The sequence below is a fragment of the Poecilia mexicana genome, unplaced genomic scaffold, assembly GCF_051168715.1.
Source record: "Poecilia mexicana isolate PSO_F unplaced genomic scaffold, ASM5116871v1 scaffold_7, whole genome shotgun sequence".
Lineage (NCBI taxonomy): Eukaryota > Metazoa > Chordata > Actinopteri > Cyprinodontiformes > Poeciliidae > Poecilia > Poecilia mexicana.
The window spans coordinates 13091722-13117112 of NW_028263376.1; the positions used below are offsets into that span (position 1 = coordinate 13091722).

General features: G+C 38.4%; 1 protein-coding gene across 1 annotated transcript in view; it reads right to left on the minus strand.

Annotated features, from left to right (window-relative positions):
• The window catches only part of cntn3a.2 (contactin 3a, tandem duplicate 2), a 48534-nt gene that overhangs the window by 10465 nt on the left and 12678 nt on the right, over positions 1 to 25391 (minus strand). Inside the window, exons 6-16 of the mRNA XM_014991211.2 lie at positions 25154 to 25256; positions 24634 to 24818; positions 22982 to 23118; positions 18860 to 18989; positions 17506 to 17656; positions 16263 to 16390; positions 14905 to 15074; positions 11093 to 11213; positions 3415 to 3573; positions 2081 to 2230; positions 1925 to 1995 (exon numbers count right to left, since the gene is read on the minus strand). Of these exons, the coding sequence (XP_014846697.1) occupies positions 1925 to 1995; positions 2081 to 2230; positions 3415 to 3573; positions 11093 to 11213; positions 14905 to 15074; positions 16263 to 16390; positions 17506 to 17656; positions 18860 to 18989; positions 22982 to 23118; positions 24634 to 24818; positions 25154 to 25256 (1505 nt within the window). The remainder of the gene's footprint in view (positions 1 to 1924; positions 1996 to 2080; positions 2231 to 3414; positions 3574 to 11092; positions 11214 to 14904; positions 15075 to 16262; positions 16391 to 17505; positions 17657 to 18859; positions 18990 to 22981; positions 23119 to 24633; positions 24819 to 25153; positions 25257 to 25391) is intronic.

Consider the following 25391-nt stretch of genomic DNA (forward strand, 5'->3'; position numbering starts at 1 on the left):
TATAGTGATATTAAAATATATACAGACCAGTCACACTCATTCCGGCGCTGGCCGGGCGCAATCGGCACAGACTCAGGCGTGCGTGACCCATAAATTGCTTCCGTGACCTGCTACCAGAGATATTGAAATGAAAAGCAAGATGTGATTTTAAAAGGCCTCTGCGCTCATTACAGGCCATGCAGGGAGTTTTTAAAATAAAAGCTAATCTGCATTTAATAAAATAGGAAATCAGCACGCTAACTCGGAGCTTAATCTTATTTGACAGCCACCAAGCTAGTTTATTTCAGTGGCAGATTTAATCACTGTAGACTTGAATGAGCTGCGGTAATTTGAAACTGATCGTATTCTCATAAACTACGCACAGCATCTCGGAGAAGTATTCACACCCCTTGGACTTTTCCAAAATTTTCCGCAGTACAACACATATGTCGATTGTATTTTATGCAACAAACCAACAAAGTGATGCATAATTAAGAGGAAGAAAAAGTGAAGGATTTTCAGAAAAAAAAAATCTAAAAAGGATGGTGTGAATTTGTTCTCACGCCTCCTTAATCCGACACCCCGAAAGAAAATCTTCAGCTCGACATGTAAAGCAAACAGAATCCACTTGATTGACATTTAACCTAATCATGAATGCAGCTCTTCTGTGAATGCCTCAAGGGTTTGTTTGAGAACGCTAGAAGCCTCTTAAAGACCAACGAACACAAAAGACAGGCCAGGAATAGAAATTGTGGAGAACTTTAATGCCAAGCTTTCAACACTTCACACTCTCTAATCAGTTTTCCCAATTTGGAGTACAACTAATGGCAAAAACCTATCAATATGTGACCATGTATTTAAACTGACAGGCCAGGCAAGGAGAAGATTAGTAAAAAAAAAAAAAGAAGCAGCCAAGAGGCCTGTGGTAGCTATGGAGGAGAAGCAGGGATCAACAGCTCAGGTTGGAGGATCTGTTTTCATGGTAACTATAAATGGTGCCTGAACAAATCTGGGCATTATAGAGGAGTAGCAAGAAGAAAGTCATTGTTGAAAGAATGCAAGAAGAAGTTGTGTTTATAGGAAACACACGTGACTGTGTGCTGGTCTAATGAGACCAACGTTCAGCTTTTTAAATCGCCAAGCAAATAATAGTGTGTGGTGGAAGATTAACAAATCGGATTATATAGAGCATTTTTACACTGACACACGGAGATGGCAGCATCATTCTGCTGGGTTGCATTTCTACGACAAGAACAGTAAAGCTGTTCATGGTAAGATGGATGGGCAAAAATATGCGACAGAAAATTCAGGACTCTGGACTACGGATGAGGTTCTCCTTGAAGTAGGCCAATAACTCAACTCATACATCCAGAGCTCAATGAGACAAAGAAAATTAAAGCATATTCACAGGTTAGGATGGTTAAAACAATGTCCAGACCTAAATCCATTTGAGAACTTGTGGGTAGCAAATTGATAAAATTGATCCAAAAGTCATCTGTCATATTAAAGCAGTTTCACAAAGAAGAGAAGGCGAACGCTTTTGTCTTTTAATGTACAATCCTGGAAACAACATAACCCTAAAACGACAGATTCTACAAAGTATTAGTATACAAATGTGTGCCACGTTTTCCAAAAATTCAATTTGTACAAACCCCTTTTGTGATTACACTTTACAATTAAACTATCACGTGTTAGTTTGTGACATAAAATCTCAGTAGAATACATGCCTAGGATGAAACGTAACAAATTATGGAAGGCTTCAAGGGACATAAATACTTCGACAAACTATAAACGTACATTAGCATTTCCTCCACGTTAATGATGCAGAAATAAATAAAACCAAAATGCGTCATCGGACTTCCCCTGACCTCGCGCAAGGATAAAAAGGACCGACTGTAAACTCAGTCAGTAACAGATAGAGGAGAACATAAGACTGATGACTTACCTCCCATGTGATGACCAGTTCATATCTGCTTCCACCCCCTCCACCCACATCACCTGGGGCTGCATCTGGAACTGCAGAACAAAACACCTTGTCCAACTCATCTACATGTATGCAAAACAAAGCGGCGGCGCTCGGTGTTACGTGAATTCACCGCACCTGCGTCCTCTGTTCTCGTCTTCACCGACACGGGACTGGGTTCCCCGACTCCGACGCCGTTTCTGGCCAACACCCGGAACTCGTATTCGACCCAGGCGTTCAGATCAACCACAATAGCTGTGTGGATGTTGCCATCAATTACCTCTGGAACTGGAAGAAATTAGACAGCATGATAGAAACTGGCTGTATATTACAGATAAGGTCACTAACGTGAAACATGTATATAAATAACCTTTTTTATAGCATTTAATAGTAGAAAAAAAACAGGAAGGTAAAAAGTAAGTTTAGAAAGTCACATGAGTTCACATAATATCTCACTACAGTAGAAAACTACCATTGCAAGAACTACACTTGAGTTTTTTGTGCTCAGTTAGATTTTCATGAGCAAAGATTTTGAAACTAAATGAACACCACAGAGATAAATACATTCATTTGAACCGACAATGAAAAATTTTCATTTGAAGTCCTTCATCTAAAAATTCAAGAGAATGACAAACCAAAGCAAAATTTTAAAAAAGGCTTTGCTGTTAGCACGGATGTCTGCAAAGTACTATATTGCCACAGCATTAATTCAGTTTGCAGCTTGTGGGGAGGATAGGGAGCATTGATTTTTAATGGTGTTCAACATTTTGTAAGCTTTAAATAGGAAATTGGTCTGCAAAATGTTGTAATATGTCTAATAATATATGCAGAGTATAGAGAAATAAATAAATATATTCCATCTAAAAAAAATTCTTATTTAATTTGACAATTTTCATTTTCTGTACTTTATTTTTATCCTTTTTTTCTCACTTTTTTAGTCTGTATTTATCACATTTTTTTATTGTACATTGATTTATTTGGGTGGCGTACATAACTTTCAAATTCTTTGTCAGATTTTATTTAATGTATACATCATGATGCTTTAAAGGTTAATTTAGAAGCCTTTGCAAAGAACCGTAAAGATGCTTCTTTAAGATTAAAGTCTTGTGAACTTGGCAGAAATCTACTCTGCTCTTGGTCTCCACTCTCACTAAGTGTTGGTGAAGATGCTAAAAGGAGTTTGAGGACATTGAGTGCACAAAACTTTAAATGTCCCAAATACGAAAGGCTCAATTTGTCCAAAAGAATGCTTGTTTTTTATTGACTTCTTTGTCATCAAATTACTTGATTGCATTCACTTTATTCAAGAAACAAGAAGAAAATACCAGCTAAAAATTGATCACTCAGGTGGAATGGCAATTGAATTTAAGATAGCCAAGTGTGCATTAAATGTGGCTTCATGTTAGAAAATAATCTGAAACGTCATAAAAACACATCAGTTAATATGCTTTAAGATGCAAATATATATCTACCTGTATTGACCCGCTGCCAGCCCACAGTGAACGGAGTTTTTGTCTGGATGATGTAGCTGGTGATGGGGCTACCGTTGTCTCTGCCGGGGCTCCACGCCAGCTGGGCCGTGCTGTCGGTCACCTCCTCCACCGTCACCGATTCTGGGGGGCTGGGAGGGCCTGGCTCAAACACAGGGAACAGACACTGTGAGGAAGTCGCACATTGCCGAAGATGCACAGACGATGGCTCTGCTGCACAAGCAGAGTGTGGGGTGTGTGTTTCCACATTCTGCGAGGGGAAAAAAATATGCGAGCAACAGCCCACAGTCGTCGGAAAACACACATCCAAACCCAAACTGTAATGTTCCACGGCTCCGAAGCGCCGCCCTTCATGTGGAATTAAAAGTTAATTCAGGATTTATCCTCCTCTTTCCCCCCTCCAACATGTAATCCCTGCCTTTCATGGTCCTCCCGGTAATGGATCGATTGAAACAACGGAGGAGCGGGGAGTCAAATTAAAAGCTAAAAGATGAAGACGGGGCCCCTCGCAGCCCCGAGGAGCCAGAGTTTTATCATTTATTTGAATTATCCCACCAATTAAGCGGTGTGATGTTTTACTTTAGCTCCCTGTTTTATTGGATGTGTTGGCTCATCAGAAATAATGGACCACTGGAGAACAGTGAGTCAGACTGCTGAATAATAAGAATAATAAAAAAAGAAAATGGTATCAACTCTGCTCAGAGAAGCAGCTTCTAATTTAAAGCTAAAGATTTTCATTATTGACTTGATTTTAATAAATAATCTGGGTAAAAGAAAAAACAAAACAGTGATCTATAGCGAGTAACGGCTGAGCTACAGCTTACACACTACTGCCCTCAAATATTTACCCTTAAAGCTGTGGGTTTAGAGATATTGATCACTTTAAAACTCATTAGTGGCTCCCAATAACAAAAAAAAACAAAAAAAACTTTAATATGCTGGCCTCATTAATACATATTAATGGGCCAGACAATCAAGGATCAATTCCTTATCCTCTTAATTATATTTGGTTGGCTGAAGGCAACAGGATGCAGCGAGTCTCCCTGGAGCGTTTCAAAGATCTCTCATTAACATGGGCAGACGAGTGTCAGTCTGGGTCTTTATTTCTCACTCGGTGCAGGCAGACGGCAATATTATGCTGATTTGATTTGAATCTCACCCAACTTTGTGAAATGTACCCTCTCTCTCTCTTGTCAGTCCTGAATATCAGAGTGGCGAAACAATGACAAAACGGAACAGAGTGACTGACGTGCCTCTTTTATTTTTTCCCAGGGCCACGATGGGGATGCAGCTGTCAAACTATAGCGAGGAGCGTCCTCCGAGCGGTTTGAATGTTATTGACCACGATGTTATCTTTACACGGCGACCTTCTCCATCGCCGTCCTCCTCATCCAGAGGAGTGTTTGTGAGGCATCATCTGAAGCATTAACTGCTGCTATTGTGGAAAACAAGCACCCGGATGATCACTCAAGAGCCTTTTGTGTCAGAAGCGATTATCATTGACCTTCAGTGCGGCGAGGGGAGGGGACCAAAAACAAGACTGAAAATCACACTCTGAAACATGACTAAAACAGAGGGTTATGAAGAAAAAAAATGTGAAAATAACACTGGTAATCGCATTTGCTGTGACTACAAAGGCCAACGTGTGTTTATTTCTTTACTCGGACTGTAACAATCAAAATAGAGAATGATTACGACTGATAAGCCCCATGAGTTGTTGCCACTGGGTTAATGAATGAGCTTTCATTTACTTTAGCAAGAAAGTCAATAGCTTTTGATTGCATTTGGAAAGGCTTATATGAGAGAAGAATAATTAAATTTTTTTTTCCAAAATTTAACTGTACCGCCTCACTCCTACGACCTTTTCTTTCTTGATACACGACATTAAATCTTAACTGAGAACGGTCAGGATTACTGAAAATTATTTCCATTCACAAGATGTCACAGAAAGTTCTTCCTACTCTCTTTAAAGGTTTTAAACTTTTGATTAATTTACAGCTTATATACAGTCGCTTAAAGGCCAACCAGTAGATGTTTTTAAGGAAACACGTCAAATACATTTCTTTCTTCTGTAACATCAAGGGGAAATAAAAAGAAAAACATTAGAGTAGAAACTGATGTAAACTTTTGAATAGCAAGAAAGTTGTCTCTCTCAGTATGTCACCATTTACCAAATAGCAATGACTTTGGTAATACTGATTGACCTAAACCCCAAAACTTTAGTTTGATTTTAGCTTAGACAATCCACAAAATCATTTTTCACTATTTGTAGTGACAACGCAGTCTGATTTCTTTCTAGTCCATGAATATCTACTGCTAGCGAAAGCACTAGCTGCTTTTTCGCAACTAGACATGCTAGCCTCACAAATCGTGAACAATATGTTTGAGAGATAGGCTGAAAACGGCTGCTCTGTAATCGTTTTTTCAATGTTTTATTAATAGCTTAGAATGATTTCCTAGAGTAGAGCTGCATCCAGCGCAGCGACTCTTCTCCAACACCACCTCTGCTCCTAATAAGAATAATTAATGACCGTTTAAGTCAGGATGGTTTCCTAAATTAAACTCTACAGTGACCATAAAATGAAAGGATAATTTAACAATTTAACACATCTAATTGTAAATCAGGCCTTATCTCGGACTGCCTTGCACTTTATTTTAAATTCAAAAGAACTCATGCCATATGTCTGACTTTTGTGTTCTTGCGCCTGCAATTTTTTTTTAAAAGATAAGAAAGTTAAGCTGCAACATAACTTACACACAAAACCTTCTGACAGTAGCAAAGAGGATTCCGTCATTCGTAGATTTCTAATGTACCAGCAATAAGAATCTCAGTAATGCCAGTTTAGAAAAAAAAAGAAAAAGTCAAAAGTTTACTTACTATAAATGTATAACAGTCAAATTATTAATAATCATCTTTTAAAAATACAGACAGCTTTCATTTAAAGCTCCTTGCAAGAGACAAGACGGCTACAGCATCACACCAGCTTGAAATTAGCGTCGACACAAAAGAATTGCTACTGGCGCTTCGCAAATCGCTAAGTGCTGATGTAGACTGCATCTTCAGTTGCTTACAAGGCTAGACAGGTGGCATATAATTTACTTCACATTTATCGTTCACATCAAATGCTTAGCTATAATTCAACATCTACCTCCCGAATCAAGTAAGTGTTACTGCAAAGCCAATTAACATCTCTCAATCTGAAGTTCATGCATCTGTAATGTAAATGCTGCCTTAACCACAGCAGTTTGTTCTAGCTAATAAAAACTGAACAAATGTAATTGCTTTTTATTTCAATAGGAAGGAGTAGATCTTTCTTTTCAATGATCATCAATACCATTCAGAGGTTTCTTAATGGATCTCTTTATCTGCCGTGTAAACAAAAGAAGTGAAGGTCAGTGAGATGAACCTTTTTCCATTTCTGTTTTTGTAATTAAGTAGTCTGCCAGGTGGTTTACTGCATCAGCATATAATATAACCATACATTGATTAGCAGCCCTCAAGCTGAGTCAGATTATTCAAAAGGAGGGATGAAAAAAAAAAGACTAATCAGGCTTTGAAATCTCTTTGAGAGAATCCAATTTTAAGAGGGTGTAAGGAAATTATAGTTCTTTAGAGTATTCTTTGTCAAGTGCTCAAAAGCACGAGATGCACTGTGAGCCGTGAAGCAAAATATTATTTGCTCTGATTCAGTCAAGTGGAGCAAAGTAGAATGGATGACTCAACGGGGATAGAAAACAAAATGCAATCTAGGCTCTGCGGCGGTAAAAGAAGAAGAATGTTTTGTGAAGACCCAAACGGGTTTACCTAAAAATTACAAAGTAAATGACAAAACCAGACAGAGCTAAAGGAATTACCCAAATAATTGATAGACAATTGAAGTCAGAACCTATTAGCACCCTTTTTATGGCTCACCCTCGATGTGAAGGGTGTCGATGACTGTCTTCGACTTCAGCAGTTTTCCCCATGACTGTCCTTCTGTCCCAGACAGAGACGGTTGAAAGGATCCGGAAACCTTTGCAGGTGTTTTGAGTTAATTAAGCTAATCTGTAGTCATTTTTGCGATCAATTGGAAAAACCTTCTCCTGGGACCGCTCTCTCACACGCGCTCACAGAAGGAACGCTAGGAAAAAATACTTTGTTCTTCTTGCATCATCCAATACATAGTTCTTAAAAATAAATCATAAGTAGATAAAAGTGGTATTTGTGCAAACCGGAGTGAGGAAATGGGCTAGAAAATTCAGAGTCAAGATTACAGAATTGGTCACTGCTGTCTAAATGGTTCAATCATGAACTGCTTGGACGAAGGTGATGTTAGGATTTGTTGGTGTTTTGGGCTTCATTTAAGTTTCTGATTCTTTGTTTTTGGTCAACAGGCCTAATTCCATTCAGTTCATTAGCATTGTTTTGAAGGTATCTCTGTTCCTTCGTATTTAAGCGTATTTATTCTCACGTTCTGTTCTTTTTGAGTTCAGATTTTTGCTGTGTTTGATTCTTTTCTCCCATTGAGTTGTTGCTGCTTTGAACCCCAGTTCAGTCTGTCTGTGTTTATTATTTAACCTCCCCGCCGCCTGCCAGTTTGCTCTCATTCACAGCTGTCATCTATCTCCTGATTCCCCCTACGTCTGCACTCTCCCTGAGCTGTTTCCATTCGCCTCTGATTAGTTCTTCTGGTTGCTTTGTCAGTTCCACCTCTACCCCTCAGTATATATAATCTCATCACATCACATTGTTCCTCACTGTTCCTCCCATTACTTTCCCAATTACTACATCTGTCGCGATGCCTGTTGTCACTCTTCACTTCGTGCCCCATTTTCCCCGTGACAATCTTTGGGAGTGTTGTTTTGTTTATTATTATTATTATTATTATTATTATTATTAAAGGCTCTGCAATAAGTCTCTGCACTCGGGATCCTCTACAAAAAAAAAACTCCACCGTGACACAATCAAATCTTCAAGTGATTCATTTTCACGGAACAGCGTTCTCCAGATGCGTTTCTCTGAATCTTTCAATTGCTTTAGTGTTTGAAGATAAACAAAAGCACAACTTCGAGAAGAGTCAACATATTAAATGCGTGACTCATCTCAAACCACTCTGCCGAGTGAATCATTTCGCGGTGCACATTTATTTTGACCCTCGGAGAAGTTTGTATGCATAAGCTTATAAAAGAGCTGATAAAAATATTAAAAATAGCTGCGTGTAAACCTATTAATGAATTGATGCTGTTTTTTTCTTTTTCTTTCTTCCGTTTTTATTCCTCTGTGGCGCACACAGGTGATGGAAGCAGGCCAACACGTGCATTCGGCACACATGCATGCAGCCTCTGCCATTTTGTTAAAGGTCTGCAGTGATCAAATAAAGACATTTTCCTCCTTCCCGTGGCTGGCTCTCTAACTCAGCTTCATGCCTTTTTTGAAGCTATTCAATCCAAAGCGTGAGACATCCGTGACAGCTGCCGTGAGCAGGAAGTGTAAATAATGCACAGTCTGAGTCACAGTCAAGTTTGTTTCCAGTCAGTTCTAGGCCAATCTATTCTTCCTGCCATGTTCCCTCTTCGACTTGAAAAGCAAGGATTTTTTTTTATTTTTTTGCCTTACTTCTTGCCGCTCATTACTGCGATTTGCCTTAAAATATCTTTAACATGCCAGGCTGAATAGTATGAATGGTAGGTATGCTTACAAGATAAAGTTATGGATCCAACCTTTTCAAATCCTGACACCTAGATCATCCCTCACCTCATGTGACATTTAGCACATTTGTGTTGTGTCAATTTGCAAGGCCGCTATTGATCCGAGCCGGAAACAACAATCTCTTCTCGCCCCTGCATTAAAACATGGCCCCTCCTTAAAACAGACGCTGTGACTCCTCTTAGCAAAAGTTATTTTGTTCTGCCAAGTGTGGCTTTCCACAGCTGTCTCTCTGGAGAAATGCATACTACATGAACAACAACAACAAGAACCTCTTCAAACACATTCTGCTGTCAGGTACATTCGCTAGACAGAATATTGGATATTAGTCATTACAAGGAGGCAGAGAAACAAAGACAGTATAAACTATTAAATGTTATTCTTAAAAAATTAAACTGCTTTGCCAAAACTTCGTGAGTGAAAACCAAGTTTATATTTAATAGCAACCTGTTATTAAATATAAACAGACAAGGAAAACTATGTATTTCCGCGAATTTCAGAATAACTTTGAAGAAACACATGCAATCACTAAACCAAAGCAAGTCAATTTAAGTTGAGAAACCCAGATGCCCTGAAAGTCTGCAGTTTGGAAAACCTCCTAAATCTTTCCATTACTTTAGGAGAGTTTCCATTATGCTATGCTGAACTTTTATCCCCCCAAACTTAAGCTGCAATTCATTTGTCTCAGAAGCCATAACTCAGATATGGGACTAATATTATGCTGAGTTCAAGTTGGGAAATCTGTGAAATGTGCTATTTGTTGTGCTCAGTGACCAGGCTAAATAATATGAGAAACTTGAGAAACTAAAAGTCCTTTCAGGCACAATGTGCTTTAACAAGATACAACCTATCTGAAGTGCAGCTAAAAAGGGGTTTGAGATAACTCTGAATCTGAACTAGAGCTTGACCACAACACCAGTTTCAAAGTCAGAGTTCTAAATGCACACAATTATTTATTTAACATCTTTATTTAACTTGGAATTCTGAAATACAAAACTCAATACATCTTTGGTACTTCTGATCCTGGGTTTATCGAACATTGAACTCTGATATTTCATATTTATATTTAAAAATACCATTAATTACCCTTAAGATTGAACTCTCAGTGTCTCCTGGGCTTTTTGCAGTCTGTGTTTCCACTTCTACTTTATGAACGTTATCTCTGCTGATACCGAAAGTACGTGCTCCTCACCTTAGCCGAGGAATATGTCAAATGTCCAAAGAAAAATGAAGCCTTTTGCAAAGTTAATCGAAAACCTGTTTAAACCTTTAACTGTACTGACTTTAAAGGGAACGGTTGATTGGGTTGTAAAACCTACAGATTATTTTAAACAGTGGTCCCACTCTATAAAATGACCTTAAATTGAGTTACAGATTATTCTTAACTTAAATCTGTCTCAAATATCTCAAATAAACTTTGCCTTGTGCAGCAGTGGTGTACCATTTGTCATTTAAATGTAAAATTGGTTGCTGACACTCATTTCTGAAGGGTTGCAGTTATTTTTTTATTAGTGCATAACACATGGTGCAAAAATGTAAATACTTTAAATCCTTGGATATTGACCATTGAATTTACCTCCTGTCACCACAGACAGCCAAAAGCAGATGTTCGACTTTAAAGGTTGCTGAAAAAATGTTTTCCAAATTCAAATAGATTAGCATCTTCCCTTTATAAAGCTCAGAGTGGCAACTAACGCACTACAGGATCGCTGTCTGGGGTAAATTTCTGCAAGTGGATAAGACATATCCTGGCTGGTGAAACAGGTACCTGAAAAGGAAACTCACCTTTTGGCACCTATTACAAGATAAAGAAATCATTTCTATTTAAGTTAAATCAATCATCAACTCTGCAATAACGACTGGAATTTTATTTTATTTTATTTTTTTCCTTTTAAAAAAAGAAACCAATTAAAAATCCTGGCTGCAAGCTCTGTTTTAATTAGAGAGTGCCAAGCAGAGGGAAGGTTTTCTTACCTTTTACAATCAATACAGCTACGGCTGACAGGCTCTCCACGTCTGTGTCCACAACGCAGATATATTTGCCGGCATGGTACAGCTGAATGTTTCTGATCATCAGATCTCCGGCTGTTCTCTGCTAAGGAGGAGAGAGGGCTTTATGTAGCATGAAAGATAACAGACCCTGGGGCAGCTTATTAAAGAAAGTACTGAAGTATGTATAAGCTGCAATAAATATAGCGAAGCAGTGAATATTTGCAGGTTTTGAGAGGGAGTGATGTTGAAGTAAAAGTGGTAGCTGAAATAAAAAGCGAGATCAAAAATTACTCCCCACAAAATGTTTATAAAGACTTGTGTTTCTTTTGCTGACAAGGTTGCAGCTTTTTTTTTTTTTTATACAAGATTTCAAAAAGGTCAACATCTGCCCTTCAAAGATATGTTGCAAAAATAAAAAATAAAAAAGAATTGGAAAAAAAAAAGCAACAATTCAGGCAGTTCCTCCACACTCATAGGAAAAAACAGACCGTCTACCTTTTCATCTAAGAGGGCACCCGAAAGCGGCAAACGGTAAATTAGTGGTGAAATTGTTCTACTGGCATTGGCAGCAAAAACAAGGAAATATGGCAGCAGACCCGACGTGGTTTAATTATGGAAATTAAACTCCCCGAAGCAGCAAAGTTTAGTTGATAATCTCTTCGGAGTGAAGACATTCTGGTATTTGTGGGTAAGGACTCTCTATTCGGATAAGAACGCTGTCAGTGAGACGCAGGCGGAAAGAATGGCTGGTCTCAAGGGTGCGGAGAGACGTACAGAAAATGTTTTGTCATTTGGGTGTTTGCCACGCTTTGATTCCTTCAGAAGACACGTCTAATGATGTGCATCCACTTCCTGTTACGCGAGGCTGTGCAGCAGGCCGTGTCAAAGCAGAATATAAGGCGAGCCCAGGCTTATTAAAAAGCAGATGAGCTGAGCTGAGACTGAGCCGGAGTTGAAGAAGACTACTTAAAGTGATTTCCACCTGTCACAATGGCTGAACACCTGGCACATTACCTACATAATGACTTTTATATGGGAACTGCATTTCAGCGTAGGCACCGACTTGGTTCCATTCACAGAAATACAATCGGAAGCACACGGGACTTCAATAATCTATTTGCACGTCCTTCCGCAGATTTTCACCTAACCATTCTGGTTTTTTATGCCTCAGAGGAGACATTTAAAGTTGCAAAATGGATGACATCAAACTGGCCGCTGTTAATACTCCCAAGAAATTCATTGCAAGCTGGTCGTTTTTTAGCTTAATGGTAGAGATGGAGTGAAAGGTGTGCCCACTTGCACGTTAAAACAGGGAGACCCAAGAACTTTTCCAGAACTGGTTGAGTTTCACCTTGGTGTTTGAACAGGCGTTATGTGAGGTTTTAAAGAAATTATACTTTTAATTATCACAGTTATGTTAGATTTGTGTTGTTGCCTCTTCAGTTTGACCTCATTTCATGTTTTGAAATACAAATTAATTTCTTGCTGGCCTAGAAACATATTTTTTTCCAATACAGGTAGTTATGCACTGATATTTAGCCATTCCAGCAAACCTGTGAAAGAAATCTGCACTGTTGTTTATTTAATTAACTGAAATGAAAACATTCTTAATAGATGATCCAACACCAGCTTTGTGAGGGGCATGTATGCTTGCTACTGTGTTGAAAGTGTTTAGGTAACATTAACATAAAAGCAATAAGGTCATTTGCTAGAGTCAAAAACATAAAAATAAGTTGATTACTTACTTAACTTATTGAATAACCTGATTAACTTACTAATTTTTCATAATTTATTTAAGTCTTTAGAAGATAATGGTCTTATTAAATCCTCGGAAAGGTTTTAAATTGGAACTGCTAAAACCATCTTAAATAAAATGTGGCAACATCTGAGAGAAACGTTTCATTGACATGGCAAACAGGTTTAATGACTCTGAGCTGGCATCAGCAGATAACAGGGAGCTGACGCATAAAAAATGGATATAAACTCAAAATGTTTATCCTTTTAGGAAATGAACATAAAGGATTCTGTTTAGAGTTTGTAATGCTAACCCCTCTAATCATGATTGCTAAACTAATGTAATATCAGTTCAATTCAGCTGGACTTCATTGTCCTTGAAAAGCAATTTGCAAATACACACATTAAAAAAGAGAAAAAGAAACAAGAAAAATGCAAAAAAAAAAAACTTTATACATTTTCAGCATAGAACAGAAGTGAGGAGAATCAGCAGAGTCCTCACATACAGGAAGTTACCAGTCTAACAGAAGAGGCAATGAAAGATCTCTTCAGTCTACGGTTTTACACTGCGTCATTCTGCATCTCTGTCTTAATGGTAAAAGTTAAAACCAGGCCTGGCTGAAAGCACAGTTCAAAATGTCACTCCCGAATCATTTTGTCTTGATTTTTAAATTCTAAAGTCCTGATTTCCTCCAAATGTTCTCTCCCTCACAAAGTGGACGTAGCCTCTTCTTCTAATATAAGTTATAATTGACCGCTTATGTCAGAAAGGAAATAGTGTTTTTCCACAAAATTGGCTCCAGTGCTTAACCACGTCTGATGCTTAGCTTTTGGCTTAGCTTAAATGTACTTCCTGTCACCTGGCAGCTATCTATCACTCAGTCAATACTTTCACACCCAATTAATGCATGCATCTCTATCTGTTTTAATATGAATCTCTGGCAGACAGCTAGCTGGTCTCTGATTGATGCTAGCAGTTTAACACAGCTTTTCTTGGCACCGTTTGACGACGCCAATGGTGTTTAACAACTGACTTCAAATGGTGCTTCAGTGTAAAAGAGCAGCTGTGAGCGCTACTGAATGACCTAAATTTTGATTAGGGAAATCAGGGGAAAGCACATTGGATATGCCTTTCACTAAAGCATCAAAAAAGACCTTTGGATTTTGGCCAAGTGAAGTTGTCCAGTCATACCAGCAGGTATAGTGTAGTAAATAACTTTCTACATCAATACTCATTTACCATAGGCTACCCTAAAATGTCCACTATGTAACTGTTTTACACAACTTTAAAATGTTAGCTATAAATCCTTCTGCATACTTTCATGCAGGCTAGAATAGCTAATCTCACGAGAAATGGATCGCCAGACAATATGTTCTTTTTTGGCAGTTTTCCTTACAATGATTTTGGGTCAGATACAGATTTTTCATTTCTTTTTTTTATCCATTTTGAACAACTATCCAACCACAACCGGTGCTGCTACACAACAAAAGAAGAAGAGCTGCCAGAGTAGAGCAGAAGAAGAACAGCTAGAGAAACTGGAACGTAATGAGACCAGTGTTTGTTTTCAATTTAGAAACATTGAAAAGAATTGCTTCTGACAAGACCCCACCAGTGTGCGTTGTTTCCTAGAAAGTATTAGGGGCATATTTTTTGATGTGTCAAGAATAAACAGGAGGAAAACAAAAGAGATGTTGTTTTCAGTCTAGTTAGATATTGTCTTTTTTTTTTTGTCCAAAATTATCCGTCCAAAAAACGAAACTAATCCAGTAGTTTTAAATACGATGCTTAACATTTGATTGGTTGTCAGTCTTTATGACCCCACCTCCATTTTTCAATGATAATTCTTCTCAGCTAAGCCAAGATAGCACTACTGCATGCTTAGGACATAGGTTATGGCAGTGGAAACACAAAGAACTGGTGCAAGTCAAATTCTACAACTACTTTAACACTGAAGCTAATTCAGTGAAAAAATAAGATATATTTAGTTCATTAGGGTTTTTAAAGAATAACTCAAAGTATCTGATTAGTACACTTCTATGTATGAGTAAGGGTCACTCACGCCGCCTACAAGCTCGAAGTGGCCGTCTCCCTTGGTGATGAGCTGTCCATTAAATGCCCAGGAGAAGGACACATCCAGTACAGGATCACTGGCCACCTGGCAGGGCAACACGATGCTCTCCCCTACAATGATCTCCATGTCCACTGGTCCCTGAATGATTCTGGTTGGATCTGCCATAAAAAAAAAACAAGAAACAAAAAAAAAACCCATAAAGTCTAAAGCATAGCTGCCAGACTTTCACAATAAACGAGGTGTTTCGTTGCAAACAGAAAAGCAGACCTTTTGTTGATTTCACTGAAAACAGAAGCAGAGATGCAACACTTTCCGGAAAACAAGCTCTGTACAACAGTGAGTCACAGGCTTAGCCACGTTGTCTTTGCACAGAAAGGTCCCAGTCAAATACTGTGTGATTACATGCAGCCTGCTGCCTCTAAAATGGGTAATAGGATGACACAGATTGTATAATCTTCTGAAATCCTGATGGAAATTGCAATGCGCTGCTGATCAGATAAAACCGCACATAATAGGCTCCGGTGTAGATCTAGTACGGGAAATGAGGAGCGCCGCTTTAAAGTACACTAAAGCAATCATTTAGAGAAGTCCTCTGAGCTTCAAAAAGGCAAGATAATGAAAGTGAGGAAATCAGAGAGAGAAGGTGGAGCACAAAGGAAGAGAACTTGTACTTTTACATCTTTGCTTGACGCTGAATGTCAAGGAGAAAAGTCGCTGGTAAAGAAGCGACGTCTCAGTCTGAGCCGAGCATCGCTAACCTGTTTATGTCTATGATAAATACTCAAGTCATCTATAGAAATAACTGGCCTTGGCGATCATAGTGGCAGACAATATCATTCAGCACATTAACAAAACCAATGAGAAACCTGGAAAACACCAAGCTGTCACTCCAGAGGCGAAAAGAAAAAAAAGAGAAATGCATGTTCAACAATAACAGCATCTGTGACACCACCTCACTAATGCTTCCACTGCTTCCACTCAAGGCACTTTCATTTGCTGCAGTAAATTGGTTGTTTCAGCTGCTTTGAGGAAAACAGTGTTCAAGTACTTTGTCAAATACGTTCCGAGTGGATTATTGCAGCCTCACAAAACCCCTGAAAGACAAGCCTTTTCGAGTCGCAGAGCACGTTTTGATTATGCAAGAAGAACAAAAAATAAATAAATAAAAATTCAGCTTTTTGTCAAAGTATGCAAAAACGCTTTCTGCTAAACGCAATTCAGAGAGCAAAATGTAAAAGGTTGCGATTGGTGAATAACCCAAATGCAGCAGCTCCTTCTTGTGCTGACGCACGCCGAGCAGTGAATTGTGCTTACTAAGTGGAGTGCTATTTAACAGCGCAGCTCACCCGTAACCAGGAGCCTTCCAGTTGTGCTTGACATCCCAAATCTGTTCCTGGCGAAGCACGTGTAGCTGCCCGCGTCCGACTTGCTCACATTGGCCAGCCTCAGAGTTCCATCTGGAGAAAGTGTGATCCTGTGCAGGAGGAGGCAAACACAGACAGCGTCAACATAACGCTGAAAACTAGATGTATAAACAAAGAATTTGAATAAACATGTTTTTGTTTTAGGTCAAAATTGTTTTATCGTGTTCCTATAATGATGAAGTTTACATAAATACCTATACGCTAAGCGTACTTTGCCTTTAAATTGTCTGCGGAAGCTTGGATGACAAACCAACACTTCTTTTTAAGGTATATGGCTTGGAATAAATTGTGTATCCTTATTCTACCTTTTCATGACTCTTTGCTGGCCCATTTCTGCAGATGGGACATCAAGTTTGAAGGCCGCCTTGCTCACATCCGCCTTTCCAGCTCTGACAGCAAATATTCTAAATGACTGAGAGGAAGGCTTTGTGATGGCTAGCGTTGCTGTCTTTTGAGTTCCTTTGTAGCTAATTTAGTGATGTGGTTAAAGTTATTGTTACATTTTGAAGATCTATTTGTCCCCAAGATAAACTCTAGTGACTCTTGCAGCAAAACATCCACACGTGATCCAGTTGCTTTCACATTGTGGATGGTTTTCTCTCCTTTTTCCCTCACGCCCCCCACAGAGCACCACTCCCCACTCAGCTCCACCAGACTAGCGGCAGCAGCACTTAACAAACACCTGGAGGAACTAGGCATCTGCTGAGCTTATTATACAAACTAAAACGATCCTAATAATGGTTATAAACAACATAAATGGATGAAGGAGGATTACTGTAACAGAGGTTCTTAAAGAGACAGAGGTCAATTTTAAAATATGGTTATGATGCAAAGTCAAACTTCTTTTAAGCAGCTTAAAGTTCTGGTAGGGAAGAAAGTCTGATCTAAGGTCAGAAAAGGAGGGGAAAAAGTTAGGCGTCTTTAAATACTGAATGCAAATGCCTTCCTTCAGCTGGAACTTGTTCAATCAACATTTAATCAATGCATAAACACTGATTTCATTTTTTTCTTGTGCTCCACACTATGCATGAGGACCTTATAGTTAATCGCTGTTTGTATCTGGAGTCACTATTGATCAGATCAAGAGAGCAGAGCGTGGGAATAAATGCCAGCGCTGACCTAATTACATTCCCATGGACGACTGCTAACTAGTTGCTGTGATTACCTGTCGTTGGTGTGGATAGGCAGGTTCCCCTTCTTCCATAAAATGCTTGCTGTCGGGTAGGCCTGGGGCTTGCAGTCCAACGTCACCGTTGTTCCGGCTTTGGCTTTGAGCAAAGCTCTGAGGACGTTCCCCGTGAAGTCCGGAGGAGAAGCTGACGGTGGTGGGGGTGAAAGCAAACTGTCTTTTAGCACAAGACTGCAGGAGATCTCACAAGGCATTTCAAGCACTCTGTAATTCAATCTGTGAAAATCAATAAATGTTGAAGAGATGGAGACAGATGCTTTAATTATTTGAAATGAGAATGGAATGAATACGGAGAGTAACAATGCTGTGAGTTTTATTTTCTCTTGCTTGGGTCGCATTGAATAAAGGCATCGGTTAAAGCAATGCATCAAAAATTACAAAGGAATTCTGTGTAAAAATTGAGCTTTGTAGATGATGGAAGTTTGTTGTTTGTCCCAGTCACATAAATGTACGCAAAAGTATTTGCACCCATTGAATTTTTTCAGGTATTTAGGGTATTTCTTCAATTTCTTTAACAGATTTTTAACAAATTAAGGCTGAAAATTTGTCAATTTGTCTAAATAACACATTACACAGAGCGTCCATAAATAGCAACTCTCCAGTTGTGGAATAGTTTAGAGTTGTTCTCCTGGTGAATGTCTTTTGCTACCTCTAAGATGTTTTCCTACAAGACTGTCCGGTGTTTAGTTCTGGTTATTCTTCCGTTGGCAGGAAGCAGTTTTCCCATGTATGTTATAAACAAAAGTATTCCCACAGCACGAAGCTATCTCTGGCATGTTTTAGGGTGACATGCACAATTAGTTCTTCAACAAATAAGAGTTTTGTAGGCCAAATAATGTGTGACAACATTGACTTTGTTTCTTTTTGTTTTGTTTCTTCAATTGAAGTCAGATCTGTGAAGCCAACAACTTATAGTTGTGCTTTCAACAGATTTTTTTTTTTTTCCACCTGAGCTATGAACTCCTTCTGAATCACCATAGCAACTTCTCACTACTCTATTTACTATTTCGGTGACTTCTGAAGGTATTGCATCAACAACCACTTCACGATAATGCTTTGCTTTCTAGCACATAAAATCCCCATAAAGGTTTATGGTTGCAAAGTGACAACATATGAAAAAAAAAATAAAAGAATTCAAGCGGGAGGAATCATTTTCTAAGATTTGTAAAAAAAAAAAGAATAAATCTAAATGCGTTTGACACCACAAAATCATCCTCACTTGAACCCTCTACCCACTAAGCCAGACAACCTTTAAGAAAGACAGTAAGATGACCTTTAGATTCTTTTGGTAACAATGATTTGGGGATTTAGGAGATAAATGCCATCCTACCTAAAACCATTAGTTCGGCCGCAAAATATATGACGCCATGTTTGTTCTCAGCCACACACTGGTACATGCCAGCATCAGATAGCGTGAGCGGCGACACCGTAAGGACCCCATCCTCCACGTGGATCCTGTCCTGTGAAGACAGGGATGAAAGAAAGCAATTATTGCTTGAGAGTTAAAGGTAGCTTTTTGCTTTTGCATGTCACACTCTGATAAATGTTGGTAAACAGAAGATTTTCAAAAACGTTGCCGGCGTTTGCAGATTAAATCAAGATAGTGCGGCTTTTATTCCTCTTAGGTTCTGTGTGTGCATCGTTTTTAATGAAAACATGCTTAGTTTATTTTAAAAAAAGAGGAGAGATCAAGTTTTACCATTTCATCACTTGTCCTGCGTACAGCATACAAATCATGAGACATACAGCTCTCTTTAAATTTATTAAGAACCCTGGAAAAGATCTTTAAAAAGCATGAAGATATTTTTATCTTTTATTGCAGTTACATCATCTCATGCTAGAAAATTTGGACAAATTCAACCTTTAACTTGTCTAAATTTCAGGAGGGTGGAAAAAAAAAAAATCCACAGTACACTTACTGTTTCGTGTACAGTTTTTGTTATACTAGTCAGTCACCTTGTGAACCCTGTTTTAAAGCTACAGAGCAGCTTGGCTACCTGAGCAAACAGCCCAACCAATTATAGTATGATGTGGAGAAAAAATGTGAACAGATTCAAAAGTTTATGTCAGCAACAAGAAATTTACCTCATAGTTACCCGTAGCAACTAATCATCACAAACTCTCTACATTTACAAAAATATGTATAATCTATCTACATAGCATTGGCTATTCTTGCTTAAGCTACTTTATTCCTTTTAAAAAATACAATAAATCCACAATCAGTTATATATTTCCATGTTATTAAGTTTTACAACATAATAAAACTGAATAAGAAAAGAAGACAAGATTCATTGTTCACTGCTGACAGAAATCCTATGTTTTAATGTTTTTTAGTAAACCAGCGTAATAGGATAGGATAGAGTCTCATAGTATATATGAGACAGAAGAGAAGTTTCAGAAGGTGAAATAAAATTGTGTCTGGGGCACAGATCTGTGGAAGAAAAAAATAATTTTGTTTTGGAGGGCCAGAGTGGTGTAATACACAGGAATAAAGGGTCTGGATCAGCAGCTAACCAACAAGCCTTTGGTCAGTGTGAATGACACCAGTTTCTTTGTAGAGATGAGAGAACAATCACTGCCGCAATCGGTCAATAACGGCTTTATCGTAGAGTGACAGGCAGAAGCCATTACTTACTGAAAGAAACAAGACAGCCTACAGAGTCTCAGACCAGGTGAAGCCAAATCCTCCAACTGATGTAACAAAGATTGGACTAAGCTTGTTTTTTTTTTTCTTCAATACTTTCAGCAAAATAAATCACTGAGCATCATTTTATCAGTACCATCACTAACCATAGGAAAGAAAACAGCATCTTCTGGGAACATATCTCAGCAAGAGGAAGTGGGAAACAAGTAAAAGGGCAGAGCGCTTATGCTCTGCGGTTTACATCTGAACAAGCCAACATCCTGAAGTTGGAGTAAGATGACACAAAACGGCGCTTCAGGAAAGATCTAGAACTATTCTGGGATCACCCAGTGAGAAACGGATCTGAACCAAGAGCTCTGGAGAGACCTGAACAAGGCTCGGCACCACACCTCCCCATCCCATCTGGCACAGCTGAAGTATTTCTGCCAAGAACGCTGGACGACGCTTCCAAATAAAAGGTGTACCGGGCTTGAAGGAATTACTTGGAAATCTCAAGGCTGCTGTTGTTGCCATGGATCCTTAAACCAACAGCTATGAGTGAGAGGGATAAACACATGTTGCGTGTTTCCCAGTATCACATGCTGTGCATTTGAAACTGAATGCATAGTTTCTTGCTAAAGTATTTACACCCATTAAGTGTTGCAGCCTAATATAGTTTATTTGATTTTTTTTAGATAACTGACTAACAAAATTAGCATTTTCACAAAAGTTAGAGCAGGGGTGTGAAACTCATTTTCCTTTTGGGTCATATCAAAAATCTGAATGTTCTTAAAGGGCCGGCTGCGCCAGAATGTATTGACAAGATCCATTAAATTGTTAACATATCAGTAAATAGCTGCTGATTTTCAATAAGTGTTTCTTAAAATTAAATGATATTGAACGTCTATCCAGGATTTTGCGATTGTTTTTGTGTTTTCTTTTGCAATCAAAATCACAGATTTTGTGGTGCTAATTTAGAAATATTTCAAAGTAATTTTTGCTTTATTTGCACTTATGTATGATGTTAAATGTGACTTTTTAATAATCGCCATATCGGTCACAGACGACAACTTGACATCAAGTAGGGCTGAGGAAGCAGTCACTTACACACAATGTTTTTGGCCAATTTTGAGAAAATTTGTCTGTAAAAACTGGAAAAAAAATTGGTTTTGTATGAATTTAGCATGAGTTTTGCAGCTTTGTGAAAAACTTGAGGGAAATATTGATGTAATTTGGAATCTAGAGGGTCACATAAAAAGCTACGGTGGACCAAATTTAACTCCCGAGTCTTCAGCCAAAGAAGAAGAAGTGTTCTCTAGTTCTTCTTTGGCAATGCGCACAGAAATATGGCCTTTCTAAGGTGCTGATGCTGAAAAGGCTACACAATGCTCCAACATTGCAAGGCCAGGTTCAATATTAAGTGGAACTTTATAATAAGACTATTTTTTTAGGCAGCTAAATGTGAATATTTTACATACAAATGATCAAAAACTGCAGTTACTAATATATATAAATAATGTCATGCTCATGAAATGGCATTGGTTGAATTTCTAAATGTGTGGGCATTCAGTCAGTTAAGTTATGAAAAGAATAATTTCAAAGTCAACTGATGATGAGGCAAAAATAAAGACAAAGTATGCAATTTAAATCCCAATCAATATAAAAAATACTACATCTAGTAAGATATTTTAAATAGCTTTCTATGTGGCTAAATTACTATGCTGGAATAATGAGAGACATTAATTTCTATAATATCAAGTCATACTTCTGTTTTTAAGTCATTTTCATTTTATTATCCAAAATGTAAAATAATTTTTTTTTAAGATTTTGCTCATCCTTTTTCACATTGACAAGGAGAAACTATTTGAAACAAAATCAAATAACCACTTATTTATTGTTTTTTATACCTTTGTTTAAAAGGAAGAGCAAATGATAAAAATATGCTAAAAAGCAACAGAACAAATGGTACATGGACCGTACACCATACAGGTGAGTGAAAAATGTTTAGTTTATTGCATAAAATAAACATTTTACAAAGGGGTTTGATGCACATCACATTTCTAAAGTTTCATTTCATTTCCTTCCATTAGCATGCGCGACGTTGTGTAAATCACGTGAAATCCCAGTAAAATACAATGAAGTTTGTGCTTGCAAGATATTAAAAGTTGGTATAAATACTTCTGCAAGGCGCTGCAGATTCTATTTTCCTACGAGATATTAAGATGCCAGGAAAATATAGAGTGACATTTAAGAATGCCTCTTTAATAATGATTTAAAAACGAATTATATTTGCTGTGTAATTCAGTGTGTCTCGCTGTGAGCTTTATTAAGGGTCATAAAACAAAAGGAAAAAAAAAAAAAACTTTTCAACAGCCATTTAAAATCAGCCAAGTTTAAAACAACTGAGCTGAGAATATGCCAGACGTGCGTGCATGTCTCTTGTGGTTTGGACTGAGGTGTGCAGTCCCACATAGTATATTTCACAGAAGATTAAGCCCATTGTCCCTAAATCTCAAGGAGCTTAAACATGCACCATAAATAATGAAAAACAACTCTCGACTCCATTCAAATGAAATGGAGCAATCTCTTGGGAACTCGACTGATCCGCTCTCTAAGACGCTGTAATCTGCCAAGGTGACGCTGAACAAGCCCCGGCGAAATCCAAGTCTCATCGCTGGCACACCTTCGCGAGATGTTTACACTCTCATCCAACACGCCGGAAAAACCGACAACAAGCTCTCACGCCGCGCTTCTCTGAATAAAACTGCTGAGCCGCGGCTGCAGATTAAGTATTTAAAACAAAAACGCTTTTAGACGGCGGTGATTTACCTCTGAGAGGAGCTGCTGGCCATTCTTCAGCCAAGCGTAGGAGGGTTTGGGCTTTCCGTTGGCCCGGCACTCCCAGTGCAGTCTCTCCTCTATGGCCATTGCCGTGTCCTTCATGGTCTGGATCCACTGAGGCTTGGCTGAGGACACAGAAATACCCCTCTTATGAAATATCTCACGAGAAACCCAGAGGAGGGCTCTTTTTAAGGAAGCGGCACCGGGCCCATTAAGTATGCCGCTTCCCAAATAGTTCAAAGGAAGCACAGATTGGCAGCTCAAACAGGATGGGCTTGTCCTTAAGGGGGCCGGGGGAGGAGAGAGAAACGATTGCATATTTCATCACTCAAATGTTTCACTAGCCTGTGGCAACACAAGATTACCATTAAACACTGAACCACAAAGCGGAAAACTTCTCGCCACTGGAAGAGTGCACACAACATCGCCACCCACCCCAACCTGTCACCTTAAGTGTGTGTAGAAAAACCCTTCACCCCTGCACATAACTTCCAGCATTACATATGCAGAACATTTCCGATTTTTTTCTGTTGTTTTTTTAAATTTTTTTCCTTTTTTTTATGGGAAGAATGCAGCGCTCATAATAAGCACAGCTCCTTTGCAGGCGCCAAGCATGCTGTCAGTTCCAATGTCACAGGTGTCATTTTCGCTTCTGTAATGAATTCACAGAAAAACGCAGCAGCCGGAATGAGCCAAGGGGGCAAATTTTAAATAGAACAATCGCAACGCAATAAAATAATGAAAATATTAAAACCAAGCAGACGTCTTTTTTTTTTTAATCTCTAATTACACTCTAACAACAGTAAAATTCCCATGTTTCTCATGCTACTATATTTTAAGGTGAAAGTGTAAAAGGGTAAACATTTTGAAACTTTTCAGTTGTTTTCCAGATCTGGGGAAAAAAAACAAAACCCTGAAAATCTCAAGTGGGAGCATGCAAACTTAAACAGAAAAGCCACACATCCAAGACTAGAACCAGAAAGACCATCTTGCTACGAGGCAGCATAGCTAACCGCTAAACCTGTAAATATTTATTATACGAGCTCTTCAAAAATGTACATGCAAAAAAAAAAAAAAAAAAAAGCTCCCCGCTAGAGGTAAATGATTTAAACAAAAGACGTCACCACAAAACTCCCCCAAAGAATTACGTACAGTATGAGAACAAATGTTTTAAATATGAAAATTTCTCATGCGTGTTGCTTTACAAGGATGTCCATAAATTAAACACAATAACTAAACTTTATGAAACATGTTTTCAGTGAGCAGGAATTTTTTTTGTAGTTTAAAATGGGTTTTGAATAAAACCTCTCTTCAAAATTTCTGAATATTTCAAAGGTTCTGCTGAGACTTTGGGTTCTTTTGAGGCCAGTCAGTATCTGGCATTTCTATGTTGATATTTACTCTTTTTTTTTTTTTTTTTTAGCTGAAGGGCTGAGATTCCATAGTTGAACTTCAGAATGATGTTTTTCAGGTCCTTTTTGAGGCTTTTGCTGAAGTTTCATTGTGAAACTTCAGCTTCTGTTCATATTACATACAAACTTCTGCATGCAAAAACTACATGAATACATGAATTAAATATTTGTGCAAATATGTAGCCTTACTGATGGTAGCAGATGTGTTTCTGGAAAAAAATCACATACCGTAAAAAGCCAGCCGACCGGTAGCTGTGTTTCTTCCCATTTTGTTCTCCGCCACACACTCGTACCCTCCTGTATCGTCTTGTTGGAAGCTCGGGATCTCCAGCACTGCATTTGAATACTTCATTTTGACTTTGCTGGGAAATGGGACTCCGTTAGCCCTCCTCCAGGTGATTTCTGGAACGGGGCTGTAACAGAAAAAAGTAGGCAAACCTTAGCTCAGGTTGTAACAATCCAGTGATAATGAAGCATTTGATGGACTATAAAAGCATCCTCTGTGTATTTTTGTGGATGAATGGTTCAGATTAAGCCCAATCCAACCACATGAAAAAAAAAAAAAAGCTTTTCAGCATGAGTTTTAAAACCAATCATGACTTTTTTTCCCCCCACTCCACACACTGAGAAATATAATTACCAGAGGATGTTTTTATTTATTTATTAATCTTTTTTAAACCTGAAGGTTTGTCGTCTGGAATGATGGGCAAAGGAAACCTGAAAACACTCTTCGAGGAATTTGACTTACTTCCCAAGGGCGAAGCACTCCAGAGTAACTGTTGATCCTTTCGAAGAAGGTACATTGTCTGGAAAATTAACTTCTATTTTTGGCTCGTATTCACCCATCACTCCTGTGAGGAGCAAGCACAAGAACCTGCTCAGTCTTCTATTATTTATGGCTTACCTACAATACTACTGGCACAGAGGTTCGAGCAATGGCACTAAGGACAAATAAAAGACAAAATGAACAAACACTCTCTAATGAG